Source organism: Mustela nivalis (assembly GCF_964662115.1).
Source record: "Mustela nivalis genome assembly, chromosome: 9".
Taxonomy (NCBI): domain Eukaryota; kingdom Metazoa; phylum Chordata; class Mammalia; order Carnivora; family Mustelidae; genus Mustela; species Mustela nivalis.
In genome coordinates this window covers 28,747,731-28,764,220 of record NC_139028.1, presented here as the reverse complement: position 1 = coordinate 28,764,220, position 16,490 = coordinate 28,747,731, and the positions used below count along the sequence as shown (strand labels likewise).

The window sequence follows — 16,490 nt, the reverse complement described above, 5'->3', positions numbered from 1 at the left end:
AGCGCGTGGTGTAGATACGCCCCTCCTCTTTTGACAAGATGGCGGCGCCCAGCTCTAACGCGCCTCGCCTCTGGGTCTGGGGTTCCAGGCAGCGTTTGGGGAGTGTCTTTAGCCTCTTCTCAAAGCCATTTTGTTCGGCCGCTGCTGCGTCTGGGACCATGAGTGCCCAGCGATTAGCGGAGAAGCTCCGAGCCCAGAAACAGGAACAAAAGACGAAGCAGCAGCCGGTGAGTCCGAAAGGACCACAACTCCCAAGAGGCAGTACGTTCCCGGGTTCTCCGGCTGGGAGTGAGGTGGGAGGGTCCGGACAGATGTTAAGGAAATGTGGAGGATCTGTGGAAGAACGGGGAGAAAGGAAAGGGAAGAGGTCAGTATGGTACCGTATCTTCCTGCGGGCTGGATCTTTGGCTCCTGCCGGCCTCAGCCCTGAGCACTGCGTGGAGATAGGTAAAACAGACATGCACCGCCGCTCTCATTATTCCGAGAAGGCGCGAGTCCAAAGCAGAAATAGTCATTCCCAACCCACATTGTCACCCAAACTTATTGAAAGTCTTCACCAGTCTTTTCCTGGCGCTCCTTCTCTCCGCATAGGTGCCCACAAGCCCTGTTCAGCGGAGAGTTCAAGAACTAGTACGGTTCACAAAGCAGCTGCAACGAGTCCACCCCAACGTGCTTGCTAAGGCACTGAGCCGAGGGATTGTGCACCAAGACAAGGATCTCGTGGTCATCAATAAACCTTACGGTCTCCCTGTGCATGGTAAGGACCACGTGAGGGAGGTTGGTGCTTCTGTTTTCACTACAATTAGGGGCAACTCTGACACATTACTTGTGGGGCTCGAAGACTTGCATTCAAAATAATTAAGCTCTTGTAGAGTACTATATAAGGCACTACTGAAGACAGAGATAGAAAAGACAGTCTCTGCATTCCAGATATCTGGCAGTCAGCAGTGATTTCTGGAATGCACTGTGTTCAGACCTCCATGGGAATTTTTATAGAGAAATACTAAGGCTTTGTGATTCTTGTCTTCATGTTATGTTCCATCAAAACTGGGATAGAAGAGGGGCACCTGGGTGGCTCAGTGGGTTATGGTTATGCCTCTGACAGCCCAGGGTCAGGCTCCCTGCTCAGTAGGGAGTCTGCTTCTCCCTCTCCCACTGCCCCTCCCCTCTGCCCATTATACCTCGCCCTTCCTCATTCACTCTCCCTCTCTCAAGTAAATATATAAAATTAAAAAAAAAAAAAAAAAGAACCAGAAAAGAAGAAATGACATATAAGAAAAAAATAGATAGCACTTAATATATTAAGGTTCAGATCATTTCTCCTTCTGACAATGGCATCAGTATATTTTTTGCCTTTATTCACAATTTTCCCACATTCACTAATTTTTATAAGTACTCTGTTTCTATTTTTGGCCTATAAATCTCTTGTGGATAACGTGTTCTGGTAGTTTATTACCTTCTATAAGTAATGGTATTTCCATATAATGACTCTGAATTTCCTGCAAGGGTCTTTTTTAACCATGGTGATTTATTGCATATTTTGTTCACATGATCCAGAATATAATTTCATCAGTTAAGTCCAGACCAAGGAAAATAGTCCATCTTCATTGAACAAAGATCAGAAAAATCTCAACCCACAAGCCCCAAACTGCAACATAAATCAGTCAGCCACCTCAAGCCATGAGTGGAGACAGAATAACCTGAGAAAAATTAGATCTTATACTATCCATGGACAAGGATCAAAGAAGGACCATCTTAAACATGCAGAAACTCCAATCACAGAAACCAATATGAAAACTAATTAAAAAAAGGGGGGGCGGAGTTTCAGCCAAAGCAAAGATTAAACTGCCCTATAGAGAGATCTCTACTATTGAAAACATACACAGGATTCACACACACACAAAAACACATATAAATCTGGGAGTGCCTGAGTGACTTAGTTGGTTAAGCGTCTATCTTTAACTCAGGTTAACTCCCACATGATCCCAGGGTTCTTAGATTGAACCCTGAGTCAGGCTCCCTGCTCAATGGGGAGCCTGCTTCTCCCTCTGCCTCTGCCTCTCCCTCTGCTCGTGCTCTCTCGCTCTTTCTCAAATAAATAAAATCTTTCAACAAACCCTGCATATAAACCTATATAGAAGATAACTTCCTTTAAAGAGTTTATAGAAATTATAAAATATAGAAGACATTCATGTTATTAAAAGTGCCAAAAGATATGTATTCATGATAAGAACTTAAAAAAGAATAAAAGGAAAATGTCTGTGTTTGTGTGCACAGAGTACCTAATGAAACTCCAAGATGCCTGGAACTTAATGGACATTGAAATATTTCTGAATAAATGTTGAATGTAGTTGTCTAAGACAGCTGGAGTGAGATAAGAAAGACTGATAGAAAGAAAATGCAGGGAAAGGGATTTATTGGGGGAAAAGGCATAGTTGTGCTAAAAGAATGCTTTTGGGGGAGGTATGGAGAAAAGTATAAAGACAAGGAATTAAGTCAGACATTGCCAAGTGTTGTGTGTATTTTCTTTTTCTGTCTTGATCTTTTTCTTCCCATTCTTCATGAGATAATTATTATCCAGATATTTACATTTTATAGTTAAGAAAACTGAAAGTTGGAAAGATTAAATCATCTATTCAGGTTCAGTGGCTAGTTAGGCCTAGAATAGAACTGAGTAGCATCTCACCTAAAGGTTATCTTCTTAGCTCTTCTGTAATAGCTCAGGAGAGCCTCACAGTCTTGTATTCACCCTTGAGTTTACTTGGCAAATTCTCAAACCTTTGTTTATATAGTGAAATATCAGACCTCCTCATTTTGATTGCTGATTTTATTATGAATGTGCAAGTAGATTAATATATATATATATATATATATATCTGAGGAGGAGGCCACATGCTGTAGGCCAGTGCTTCTCAGACATTATGAAAAGGCATGTGAGTCCTTTGGGCATCTTGTGAAAATGCAGATTTTGATTTAATAGTCTGGGTTGGGAGCCTGAGATTCCTTTCCAACAAGCTCCCTGGGCTTTGACATTGCTAGTTCCTGGACCACATTTCAGAATAAAACTCGTGAAAACATTGACTTTCTTCCCAGGTAGAATTCTTTGGTGGGATCTTTTACTGGCCACTAAAACCTGTGGCTCTTCCCTTTCTAGGTGGCCCTGGGGTCCGGCTGTGCATCAGTGACGTATTGCCCATCCTGGCAAAGATGCTTCATGGCCACAAGGCAGAACCCTTGCATCTGTGCCACCGGCTGGACAAAGAAACTACAGGTGTAATGGTGTTGGCCTGGGAGAAGGAAGTGGCACATCAAGTACAGGAGTTGTTTAGAACCCGTCAGGTGGCAAAGAAGTACTGGTATGAAGCCCATCGCCAGTGGTAGACTTGGTATAAATGAAGGCATCCTTTTATCTCATTGTCCATTCATATGGAAGGAACTCCTGTTAAGAGAAGGAAGGCACTGTGCTAGGACTTATGGGCGTATGAAAAGAATAGGAAAGAGACTTAAGTGCTTAGGACCTTAGAGTCTCTTGGAATAGAGATTCCTCATTGTGGTTGTACATAAAAATTATTGAAAATTAATTACACAAGTAATACATGATTTCATTCCTTTGGTCAAATCATCAAAAAACAAAGATAAAGCAAAACATTCTTGGAGAATCTACCCACTCTGTTGTTCTAGTCTGTTCCCTTGGGATAGTTTGGTTTTTATTCCTCTGGTCCTTACTCAATGTATTTATGAACATGTCTGATATATACAGTGTGTGTGTGTATTACATTGTACACTGTACACTACTTTTTTTTTTAAGATTTTGTTTGAGAGAGAGAGTGAGCACAAGCGGGAAGAGCAGCAGGCAGAGGGAGCGGAGGAGCAGGCTCCTCGCTGAGCAGAGAGCCCAACATGGGACTCCGGGTTCATGACTTGAGCTGAAAGGAGACTTAACCCACTGAGCCACCCAGGCACCCCAACACTGTACTTTTCTTTTACCACTTAATTATGTCTTGGAGATCTTTCCATGTTAGTGCATATAGGTTTACCTCCATTTTTTTTTAATAGAAGAAAGACAGGTGAACAAAACTGTAACCTACTGCTATCCTCCATCAACTCAATTTTCTTCTCCAGAGGAGATCACTTTTCTAGTCTTGTGTAAGCTTCCTGCATACAGGGCATGTATAAGTGAATTATTATATGGCAGTGCATTTTGCACTGCTTTGCATCCTGCTTTATTTCACTTGGATGGTATATCTTGGAGAGCATTTTGCATGTACATTTAGAGCTTCATAGTATTCTGTTGTATGGCTATATCATTGTTTCCTTATTGATGGACATTGAGTTAACTTTCTATTTTTCAGAGTCTGTTGCAAAGAATACATGATTATATCTTTAAGACAGATTCCTAAAGATGGAATTGCTAGGTTGAAGGGTATACACATTTAATATTTATTTTTTGTTGGTGGTGATGGTTTTTTTTTTTTTTAAGATTTATTTATTTGAGAGAGAGAGTGAGTGAGTGTGAGCACACGAGCCAGGGGAGGGGCAGTGGGAGATGGAAAGGGACAGAGAATCCCACAGACTCCCGGCTGAGAGTAGGGCCTAATTGGGCCTCCATCCCAGGATCCCAAGATCATGAGCTGAGCTGAAACCAAGATTCAGATGCTTAACTGACTGAGCCACCCAGGCGCCTCTCACACATTTAATATTTGAATAGTTACTATTATTAGGTAGGCCAGGTTTTCCTCCCACTAGGGTAATGAGGACCTACCTCCCCCTACAGCTGACCAGCACATTTTGGGGGGTTGCCACTGTGATGAGGAAAAAAAAAATGTTTTCTATTTCCCTGTGTATCAGTGATGTTATTTGTCTGCATGTTTATTGGGGTCTCATGTTTTTTTTAGTTTCCCTTTCTGTGAACAAACTGTCTCTTTCCTTTGCCTGGTTTCTGTTGGGCTGTTTATTATTTTCTGTTTGATTTGTAGCTACTCTTTTTATCTTTTCGAAGTTAGTCCTTTTTGTGCTACAGATTTTGCAGCTACTTTGTGATCCTGGGAGCCTTTAAAAAATCTCTATGCCAAGACCCACCCACAGAGGCTCTGATTAATAAGTCTGATGGGTATGGGCATCTGAATTTCTTAAAAGCTCCACAGCTGACTCTGCTGTGGAATCAAATGTAAAAACCACTGTAATAAGAGATTACAGGTAATGGTAGAGGTTTAGCATAGTAACTAAGCTCAACAAGATCTGTGTTCAACTGTCAGCTGTGCCGTTTACAAGCATGGGTCCTTAGGCATGTTCTTAAACATCTCTAAGCTTTGTCTTCATAGGAAAAGTGAGAATAATAGAGTTGAGGAAAGGGTTAAATGAGACAGTACATGTGAAGTGTTTGACATAGTACCTAGCTCATAGTAAAAGCTGAAAGACAGAAAATTGAGACTATCATGTATACTAGTAATCCAGGTGCAAGTCTGTAAAAAGTGTTGGGGCACCTGGGTGGCGAAGTTGGTTGGTCAGCTGACTCTCGATTTCATCTCAGGTCATGCTCTCAGGGTCGTGGTATCAAGCCCCACTTTGGGCTCCAAGCTCAGCAGGGAGTCTGCTTCAGGTTTCTCTCTCTCTCCCTCTGTCCCTCCTTCTCCTTGCGCATGCGCTCATTCTCTCTCTCCAGAATAAATAAATCTTAAAGAAAGATGTTATATTATTTGTGAAAATTGTTTATGAAAGTTTAGACTTGGTAACCATTCTGTGGAGGAATTGAAATCCGTTCATTGTGTGTTGATGAATGAACAGGATTTGCTAGATGAGATGGAGAACTGTGTTTTAGATGGTGGGAATGCATACACACAAAGGACAAAAGCAGGCAGTGTAGTTTGGAGTGGGGAATGGTGACAGATAATGCTGGAAAGGTAGACTGGAACCCAGTTAATGATGGCCTTAAATACCAGGTGCACAAAGTAGAAGTTAGCAGTAGAGCTAACTGATTAACATCTACTGGCTTACTATGATAGCAGCTTGTTAGGGTTATTTGTTTGAATCATCATCATCATCTTCTTCTTTATTTAATTTGACCAACAGAGATCACAAGTAAGCAGAGAGGTGGGGGTGGGGGGCGGGGGAAGCAGGCTCCCTGCTGAGCAGAGAGCCAGATGCAGGGCCTCATCCCAGGGCTCTGAGATCACGACCTGAGCCAAAGGCAGAGGCTTTAACCCACTGAGCCACCCAGGCACCCTTGTTTGAATCTTCTTACTAGACTTTGAATTCCTTGAGAGTGGGGATTTTGGTCTCGTTTATCTGTACAGAGCTAGTACCTCCCTAAATCAATGCCTCATTATATTCCTGGAGTATGTAGTGAGTGAACATATTTGAGCATAGTGTTGTGTCATTAGGAAGAGGGAGCTCACAGTTAAAACTCAATTTAAGTGTGGTAAAATATATCAGATGGCAGCCCAAACTGCCACCAGCCCAAAATGAGGTGTCCAGTGTGTGACTTGTGGGAGTGGGCTTCGTTTCTGTGATAAGCCACCCAGCAGGACTCCTTCATCATTGACCTAGAGGAGGCATAAGCGTAAGGACACAAGAAAGGGTCGTCTCCCCATCTCTGACATGATGAAAGGAGACCTCCAGCAAAATGTTTATTGAGTTATGGGGGTTGTTTCTGTGACTTTGAGCCGAGTTCCCCTGTTTGTCTACCTGGCAGATCGGGCAGGTGTGGTCCTGTGACTTTTTCATTCCATTCATTCATTTACTTGTTCATTCATTTCATATGCAATCAGGACTTAACCATCTTTTAAAAAACAGGATACAAAACCATATTATCCTCATTACTTTTTTTTTTTCTTAAAGATTTTATTTATTTATTGGACAGACAGAGATCACAAGTAGGCAGAGAGGCAGGCAGAGAAAGAGGAGGAAGCAGGCTCCCCAAAGAGCAGAGAGCCCGATGTGGGACTCGATCCCAGGACTGTGGGATTATGACCTGAGCCGAAGGCAGAGGCTTTAACCCACTGAGCCACCCAGGCGCCCCTACCCTCATTTCATTTTAAACTATACATACTCATTTTGGGGGGCACCTGGGTGGCGCAGTTGATTAAACGTCCCACTTTGGGTTTCAGCTCAGGTTGTGATCTCAGGGTGGTGAAATGAGTCCAGGCTCAGGGCAGAGCCTTCCTGGGTTTCTCTTCCCCTCTCCTACTGCCCCTCCTCCTCACACGCACTCTCTCGCTCTCTCTCTCTCAAATACATAAATTAAAAAAACAAACAAACCTATACATATTCATTTTTAAAGGTTGGAAGGAAAGACTATGTTATTAATATAATTTTTTGATTTTTCCCCCAGTAGTCTATAATTAGCATACATTACTTTAGTAGTAAAAAAAAGATGTGGTCATAAGAGTAGTATCAAGCTCTCAGGCTAAGTGCTATGACAGCCTTATGACTTAGGATGCTCCATTCTTAAGAACTGACCACAGTAGAGCAGAAGGTCCAGTGTTACACCTCTAAGTAGCCAAATCTGAGGAGCTCCCCGCTCACCTTATGACTTAAGCCAGGGTCTGTGTGTTATGCCCAGGACCATCACAGTGCGCGTCCCCGTGCCCCCGGCAGGAGTCGTGGACATCCCTGTCATCGAGAAGGAGGTGCAGGGTCAGCAGCAGCACTACAAGGTGGGTGAGCTGTCATCCCCAGGGGCTTGGCTTTTCTGCTCTTCCTTTGCAACCATGTCTTGCTTTCTTTGGTGTCAGATGACGCTGTCCCCAGGCTTCCGCATGGAGGATGGGAAGATGGTGAGAGCACGGAGCAACCGGAAGGCGCACACAGCTGTGACTCAGTACCAGGTGCTCAGCAGCACTCTGTCCACTGCCCTCGTGGAGCTCCAGCCTATCACCGGTGAGGCACCACCTTTCTGCTGGGGGATGGCAAGAGCCCAGGGCTGCTCTGGGTCCTGCCCTTCTTCCAAGCAGCTGGTGCTATGAGAGGGCTGGGATTGCAGCTGACGTGTTTGAGAGTGTGCCTCTGGTGCTAATCCGAGGCTGGGAGCTCCAGCGGGGATGGCTGTTTAAAAATAGTAGGTAGCAGAAAGATATAAATAGTTTGCTTACATTTATTTAAAAAATCTGCAACGCGGTTTCTCAAAAAAAATTAAACACAGAATTACCATATAATCCAGCAATTCTCATGGGTATCTACGCAAGAGAATTGAAAGCAGGGGTTTGGAAAGATCTGTGTACAGTAGTGTTCATGGCATCATTATTCCCAATAGCCAAGAGGTGAAGCCAGTCTCGATGGCCACTGCCAAATGAATGTGTAGACAAAGTGTGCGGGCAGATGACGGAATGAGTATGTCTTGAAAAGGAAGGAAATTCTGACATGGGCCACAATGTGGTTGGTCTTGATGCTAAGTGAAAGAAACCAACACAGGACGAATGTTGCGTGATTCCAATTATGACACACCTAGAGCACTTAGATTCAGAGACCAAGTAGAATAGTGGTTACCCGGGGGCCGTAGGAAGCGGGAAGGAATGGGGAGTTGTCGTTTAATTGGGCCAGAGTTTCAGGTGGGGAGGATGCTTGTGCTCTCTCTCTCTTGCTCTGTCTCAAAATAAATAAAATCTTTTAAAAAAATGGTTAAGATAACATTTTATGTTATGAATATTTTGCTACAGTGAAAAATGTGCAAAGCACTACTATTTAGCATTCTATAATAATGTTATCTAAAAATAAAACAAAATGGGTCATTGAGTGGGTCGTGTCCCCCCCCCCCCCCCGCTTAAGCCTTGGACTCTTGATTTCCACTCAGGTCACAAGCTCAGTGGTGGTAAGATAGAGATTCTCTCTTTCACTCTCCCTCTGCCCCCCTCCCTTGCACACATGTGCTCTTGCTTTCTCTTTCTCGTTGTCTCAAAAACAAAAAAGTTAAGCAGGGAGAGATACCAAGTTGATGATAATGGTTATCTGTAGTGAAAAGGGAACTGAGGGGGAGGGGAACTTAGTGTCTTAACAGCATGTGTAATTTTATTTCCTACCAGCTTATAGTTTGTTCTGTTCTTCTTTATACTTTGCTGTAGGTGCAGCCTTGCCAGTCTTACTGTGCTTCAGTTAAATAGGGTTAGAAGCACAGTAATGCACAGTATGGTTTCTGGAGCTGCTCAAGTTTTCTCTCTTTTCTTGTTGTTGTTGTGAAGGAGTAAAACATCAGCTTCGAGTTCATCTGTCTTTTGGACTGGATTGCCCAATCCTTGGTGATCACAAGTACTCAGACTGGAATAAGCTGGCCCCCCAGGTGACCCTGGTTTGTCTGTGCAACAGCTAAGGTGGGGGAGCTTTCGCTTTCCCCTTGTTAAAATCCGACGTGAGTCACCGCAAGGATGTATTGCCTGTACTGTACTAGTTACCCAAACTAGTCACCTCACTTAGAGAGAAACAGCTGCTGTTCTCACGGAGCTGCAGGATCTGTTCGCAAAACCCTTGCGCTTCATTTGTTTATCTTGGATTGTGTTTGGAGGCTGGGGACAGGTGGGGTTGGTGGGGGGGGCACTTTCTGGAGGCTTCAAGCAGCCTTTCATGCTATTGGTGAAGATGGGTGGGGGACACTTGTTTATCTTTTGTTGTCATAGCCCATTCTCTAGGAAGGCCAGAGAACTGGCTGATAAGAACTTCGCTGGCCTGGTGGTTTTTCTCTCACCTGGGTTCCAAACCCTTCCAGGAATGTCCCTGAAGCAGGCTGTACACCGCTGTGCCTTCCAGGGGAGTTAGTCGTGGTTCCTTTAAGGGGAAAATGTCTGTCCCTGTGTGCTGCTCAAGGACGAGCTCTTGGCCTGGCTCGCAAGAGGCTGTCTTGTCTTTGTAGAAGCTGTCTCTTGGTACCCTGAAGAAGCTGGGGCTGCACCAGGCGAAGGCCCGTCACATCCCGCTTCACCTGCACGCGCGCCAGCTGATCCTGCCGGCCCTGGGGTCCAGGAAGGAGGAACTCAGCTTGGTCTGCAAGCCTCCTCGCTTCTTCGTCTGCTCCCTGCGACGCCTGGATCTACAGATGCCAAGTCAGGATCAGAATGGGGACGACGAAGCCGGACGTGAGGGTGCAATAAAGACCGCTGGGCTGTTTGGCCCCTGAATCCTTCACTTTGTTTCATGGATCTCACTTGGGACAGACTCCAGAAGAGCCAAGTGTGGGAAGTGGAAGAAACCCAGCTGCTTCTAGGCCTTTACTGGACACTAAGTCCTATTTACTGAGACACTGGCCGCACTCTGGAAAAGCCTGCGGGAAGTCTCCCTGCCTCCCAGTCTCCTTGCCCAGAGGGAAGAGAGCCCAGGACCAGGCAGACTGGGTCCATAATTGAAAAAGGAGAAACTCGAGCACAGAATCTGTGCTCTGAAACTGTTTCCGTCCAACAATAAATCCCTTGATCTATCTGGAAGGCTCTGGTGGTTGGAAAGAGCGTGTGGCGGTCATCTGACTGCTGGAGAAATTCAGAAGCAGTTAGCCACTGTCCTCATGGATGTTCAGGATCTAATAGCAAAACCTCTCTGCTCCACTTGTTTTGTCCCAGATTCTGCAGACCTGTCAGAAGGCAGGATTCTCTCCAGCCGCAGCGCAGGAGCCTTCTTTCGGTAGTGACTAGAGCCTGCAAAGGGCAAAGGGTGTTAGAGAAGCGAGAAAAGCAGATGTGAAGTCCGTCCGGCCGGCAGCCCCTGGTGGGGAACACACACGGTCTGGAGAGGGCAGTGGTTAGCTCCAGCTCCGTGCTGCTCTGTGGGAACAGGTTTTCTCTCCCCTTTTTTTTTTTTAATTTTTTCAGAGAATCAAGAAACCCAGATTCTGTAGTCTTAAAACAGTGGCGGTGGGGGGGGGGGGCACTGACCCCCGCCTTGTACAGTCAAAAATCACATGTAACTTTTGACTCTCCCAAAACTTAACTGCTAGTGGCCTCCTGTTGACCGGAAGCGTTACCAATGACACAAACAGTTGATTAACACATATTTTGTATGTTCTGTGTATTATATGCTGTATTCTCACTCAGCCAGAGAAAAGAAGACGTTATTAATAAAATCATAAGGAAGAGAATACATTTACGGTTCTGTGCTCTATTTATCAAAGAGAAATCCGAGTATAAGTGGCCTGCACCATTCAGACCCATTTTTGGTGGATCAGCTGTATTTATGGGAAAGCTCCAAGTGTATTAACTCACTAAAATGAATGTGTACAACACAGCTGTCCCCAAACCCAGGTGGTCACCAGGTCTGCCCTGTTTCCCTCTAGAACGCCTCCTCTGAGGATGGGCTTTCTCGCTAGTCCCACCCCACTTCCTGAGCACCAGCTTCACTCCCCACAACCTCAACTAGCATAGGGCAGGTCCCACCAGAAACCTAACGCAGAGGCAAGTCTTGAGACCAAAACCACCACACACCCCCCCACACCCTGGCCCTAGGGGCAGGGCAGGGCAGGTTGGTACTGATTAGGACAAGGACACTGCAAAACACATCCTTATGTTTTCCCAATCTGCTGTCCTTGGCTCTCAAAGCCTCTGGACTGCTGTTAGCCTGAGGGCCTGGTAGGGTATACAAAGACTCAGCCTTGTATCCGGGCTTGCAAAGCATGCCATGGAGGGGGAGGGGTACAGACCCTGTTTCCCCAGTGAGGGGGGAAGCGCTGCTTGGTGCACTGTAATCCCAACGCTGATGACCCAGGGTCAGGCCAAACCACAAGTTAAGGGCACCGTGTTCCGCAAGACTCCTTTCCAGATACCAGCTGCAAGCTCAGGGCTTCCCAGACAACCTCTCACCCTTCTGCTTAGCCTAGGGGAGGAATGTTTCCCTCAACCTGTAATGGGTTCAAGGGGTAAAAGCATCTGGCTCCAAAGGCCCCAAACAGGCCTGGTTCAGCCCCAAGGCAGAGAGGAGCGGTGGGGAGACCATCGGATTTGTGTCCATGAGGCCAATGCCGGGAAGACCGTGGACTCAAGTCACAGAGACTGTCTCTGAAGTGCCGAAAATACTGCCAGCTTTACAGGAGGAATATGTGGGACAAAGGTCGGTGGGTCTGTAAGGGTGGGCAGTGAAGGTCAGGTTGATTGTTGTCTTGGCGTCAATCATGTGGGGTCTTGGCGCTATCAGGACAGTTGTTACAGCTTGAGGGGGTAAGTCTGGGTTCCTATCAAGGGATGCTTTGCCCCCAGGGTCCTTTGCCTGAGTTAAGAGATAAGCTGGAAAGAATCCAGAAGTACGGATGGAGGTTTACGGAGGTCTACGGGGGTAGCTGAAGTGCTCTTCCAAACCCTCTACCCTGACTGGCTCTAAACATTAAACTGATAGAATAACAGGAGGTAAACATGAATTTATGTGATAAGTTTTACATGGCATAGGGGTCTTCAAAAGACCCCCCAAAAAACCAGACTTGTGTGCTTTTGGGGTTTTTTGTTTTGTTTTTTAGTAGTCTCCACGCCCAGCATGAGGTCCAAAGCAGGGCTTAAACTCACGAACCTGAGAGCAAGACCTGAGCTGAGATCAAGTCAGATGCTCAACCCACTGAGCCACCCAGACTTGTGTATTTTTGTGCTGGGCGTGATGAGGAGTGGACAGTCATGGGATATGGTAAGTTAAGAAGGAGTGTGGGGTAATTGTACACTGAGGGAAACTTAACAAAGCCTGTTAGGGTTCTTGACATCCCATTGTCTGTGCACAAAGGAGATTTCTCCTTTCCTCTGGTATAAAGACAGCACCTCTCCAGAGAGTGCGATCTGTTTCAGAAAAGAAGGATGAGGGGGTGAAGAGGTCCAAGTGACCTTCCTGTTTCTGCCATTTTCTCAAACTTCTTCAGCTTAAACTACTCAGTGTGCCAAGGTACCATATTTTGGGGTAGCATTTCCTGAACCCCATTGCCAAGTAGCTACAAATTCTGGGATTCCCGCTCTCCCCTCAGGATTAGTAATTCACTGGAACGACTCCCAGAACTCAGGAAAGTGCTACACTTGCCGTTTTATTAACAGCAATCACAGGGTAGAAATCAGGAGCAGCCAAAAGGAAGAAAGGGTGAGGTCTGGGAAGGTCCCAGACTTAAAGCTACCCTGTCCCCTCCCCGAGGAGTTGGGACACAGCATATTCTTCACACTCTGGTGTGTGTCACCAGCCAGGGAGGTGGCTCAAGCTTCCACGCTGAGGTTTTTAAGATTTTATTTATTTATTTGACAGAGATCACAAGTAGGCAGAGAGAGAGAAGGAGGGAGGAGGAAGCAGGATCCCCGCCGAGCAGAGAGCCTGACATGGGGCTCGATCCCAGGACCCCCAGATCATGACCTGAGCCGAAGGTAGAACTTGAACCCACTGAGCCACCCAGGCGCCTCCCATGCTGAGTTTTTTTGGGGGGATTCCTCCTTCAGCATGATTGATCAGCTCACTGGCCAGATGACTGAACTCAGTCTAGTTCCTCTCTCCATCTCCGTGCCCCGACCTCCAATCACCTGTTTGGCAAGGCCAGCCCCCATCCGGAAGCGACCTGGGAGGCCATGGAGTCCCTGTTCATGCCAACCATCGGGACCCATCAGAAGTAACAAAGCCACACCTATGGCTTGGGAAACTGGATTCAGAGGCTTCCTCCCACAGACCAGGGACAAAGGCCTGGCAAATTCCTTGCAACATTCAGTTTCCTTTCCAATCCCCCCCCACTTCAGATCCCTTTGCTTTTTGTGCCCCGGGGAGTGACAGCCTTGGTGGCTCCCTGTATAGATGCCCCCATGCCCTGGGGCCTTAAGGGCCTTAAGGGTCTTAAGGCAAGTGACCTTGAGATATTTCTGTTCACTTCCTCCCTCCTCTCCCACTTAGCACACTCCCACCTGCTACAGTCCACAGTGGTGAGGACGGATTGTCATCAGTGGTGGTCATCACGCAGTACAGGGAAGCCCTCCTTTCTTGGATCTTTTCACTTGCTGTGTAGACACTGTAGGCTTTTTCGCTTGCTGTGTACACGCAATCAGGGAGCTCTACCAACAGCCTACACACACCAGTAACCCATGCCGTCTAGTCCCCACCGGCATGCCCGTACCTACCACACCCCATCCTAGATGTCTCGACAGACAGAAGCCCCCCACCCACCCTGCCAATGAATTCCCATTCTCACAACGGGGCGGCTCTTTGCCTGTTCCCAGCTCACTCTCTGGGACTCCTCAATGGCTGTGTGTAGAATGTCTTGTGGGGTGATAAGCATATAAGTAGGGAGACTCGTGAAGGGCCCATGTAATAGTCCGGATGAGCTGGGACAGGTTTGGAGATGAGTGGACTAGTCAGGTTTAAAATGAAACTCAGGAAAAAAGAAAAAACAGAAGGGAGAAAGAAAGAAAAAAAGAAATGCAGCTCGGAAGAAGTCCAGTGGGTACAAGTGATCGAGTATGGCGTGGAGGCTGAATCTAAGACGACTCCCAGAGAGTCTGAACAACCAATTAGATGAGGTGAGTGGGCAATACATAGGAACAGTTTTTGGGGTAGCCCTCCCAGTCCCAAGTGAGTGCTGTTACACTTCAGGCATCCACTGAGGGAGGACCAAAGGACGGTCATTACCCAGTGCTCCCAAAGGACGGTCATTACCCAGTACTCCCGAAGCACGGCGAGCGTATGCCTGTCTTCATCGTTGAGCACTGACCACAGAGCATCTTCATAATTTCCTCTAATTATATCTGCCCTCCCCCAAGCTGTGACCTTCTCGTGGGCAGGCATGAAATGTCTGTCTCCAGCCCCCAAGCCCTATACTTGTAAACCCTCCAAAGGTGACTACCGACCGGAGGCAGCTGTAGCACCGGGGGAGCGATGGGGGGGCCATTCTCAGGCTCTGGAATCAGATGGGCTTTGGGTACACATTCTGACTCTGCTGTTTATTTGCTATGACAGTGGGTAACTTATTTAACTTATCTGAGCCTCAGTTCACTCACCTGCAAAATGAGTTTAATGAGAGTACCAGTATTATATATTTTAAGGATTAGCTGAATTTGTATTTAATTCCCAGAATAGTTCCTGACATATTGTATGAGCCCAGTTCCTATAATATACTAGGTTGAAACAGGTTCAGTTTGCCATTTGAAAAACATTTTTTGACACAGAGTTCACATACTATAATATCCATCTAAAGTGTATAATCCAATGGTTTTATAATCACAGAATCAGACAACCATCTAACCTAATTTTAGAAAATTTTCACGCTTACAAAAAGAAACCTTATGCCCATTTAGCAGTCGCTCCACATTCTCACTCATACCCAGCCATGCCAACCCAGCCATGCCAATCTATCTTCTGTCTCTATAGATTTGCCTATTTTGGATACTTCCTATAAATAAAATCATGTGATCTAGGATCTTTTGTGCCTGGCTTTTTCCACTCAACATAATGTTCTCGGGGCTCATCCATGTCCTAGCAGAAATCAGTACTTCATTTCTTTTTATTGCTGAATGATATTCCATGGTATAAATACACCAATTTTTATCTATCCATTTATCAGTTAATGATTTTTTCACTTTCTGGCTACAACGAAACAAACATTCATGTACGTTTTCATTTTTCTTGGGTACCTACCTAGGAGGTACGTACACACCTAGTGGAGTTGTTGGGTCATGGGTAACTCTGCTTAATACTTGTGCCGTGGCCAGGGCTGTATTGCAAAGTGGTTGTACCATTTTGCATTCCCAGCAACAATGTATGAGGGTTCCAGGGTCTCACCAACAGTTGGTATTATTGGCTTTCTGATCATAACCATCCTTGTGGATATGAAGCAATTTCCCTTTTTTTTTTTTTTTTAAATTGACGTGGGTGGCTCAGTTGGCTAAGTGTTTGCCTTCAGCTCAGGTCATGATCTCAGGGTCCTCAGATCAAGTCCTGCATCGGGCTCTCTGCTCACTGGGGAGTCTGCTTCTCCCTCTTATCCTCCCCCAGCTCGTGCGTGTGCTGTTTCTCTCAAATAAATAAAATCCTAAAAATAAAATACTATTGAAGTATCATTGACATTTCACATTATATTATTTTCAGATGTACAACATACTGATCCTACTTTTGTGATGAGAGCTTTTAATAGCAACTTTCAGATAAGCCAGCTTTACTCATGATATATACGTGACATCCCTAGGCCTTATTTATTTTATCACTGGAAGTTTGGTACCTTTTGGCCCCTTTCACATATCTCACCCACCCCCAACCCTGGCCGTTCTATTCTCTGTATCTATGAGCTCCTGTTTTGTTTTGTTTTAGGGTCCACATGTCAGTGAGATCATATAGTTGCCTTTTTCTGTCTGGTTCATTTCCTTAGCATAACACCCTGAATTCCATCCACGTTGTTGCAGAAGGCAAACTTTTCTCTCTTTTTTTTAATGGCTGAGTAATATTCCACTGTCTGTACACACTACATTTTCTGGATCCATTCATCTACTGATAGACACTTAGATTGTTTCCCTATGTTGGCTTTATCATTATGGATTTGATTTGCATTTCGCTGAAGGCTAATGACACTGAGCATCTTTTCATGTGTT

General features: G+C 45.6%; 1 protein-coding gene across 3 annotated transcripts; it reads left to right on the top strand.

Annotated features, from left to right (window-relative positions):
• Window positions 1–9: 9 nt before the first annotated feature.
• RPUSD4 (RNA pseudouridine synthase D4) lies at window positions 10–15,320 on the top strand. Of its 3 annotated transcripts, none has more exons than XM_082683897.1 (7): window positions 13–227; window positions 592–757; window positions 3,155–3,356; window positions 7,562–7,655; window positions 7,734–7,878; window positions 9,174–9,271; window positions 9,839–15,320. In XM_082683897.1, the coding sequence occupies exons 1-7, from the start codon at window positions 39–41 to the stop codon at window positions 10,100–10,102; spliced, it is 1,158 nt and encodes a 385-aa protein (XP_082540023.1). In that variant the 5' UTR covers window positions 13–38; the 3' UTR covers window positions 10,103–15,320. The 3 variants fall into 3 exon arrangements, with proteins under 3 accessions (XP_082540024.1, XP_082540023.1, XP_082540025.1); XM_082683899.1 differs by lacking the exon at window positions 13–227 and adding an exon at window positions 272–367; XM_082683898.1 differs by lacking the exon at window positions 9,174–9,271 and having other exon boundaries at window positions 10–227.
• The last annotated feature ends 1,170 nt before the right edge of the window (window positions 15,321–16,490 follow it).

Bases quoted from the DNA above. Each gene is read 5' to 3' on its own strand.
- RPUSD4 (XM_082683897.1), top strand. From the start codon at position 39: ATGGCGGCGCCCAGCTCTAACGCGCCTCGCCTCTGGGTCTGGGGTTCC. The intron at 7,879-9,173 runs GTGAGGCACCAC...GTTGTTGTGAAG, and splicing joins GGAGCTCCAGCCTATCACCG to GAGTAAAACATCAGCTTCGA. The intron at 9,272-9,838 runs GTGACCCTGGTT...TTGTCTTTGTAG, and splicing joins GGAATAAGCTGGCCCCCCAG to AAGCTGTCTCTTGGTACCCT.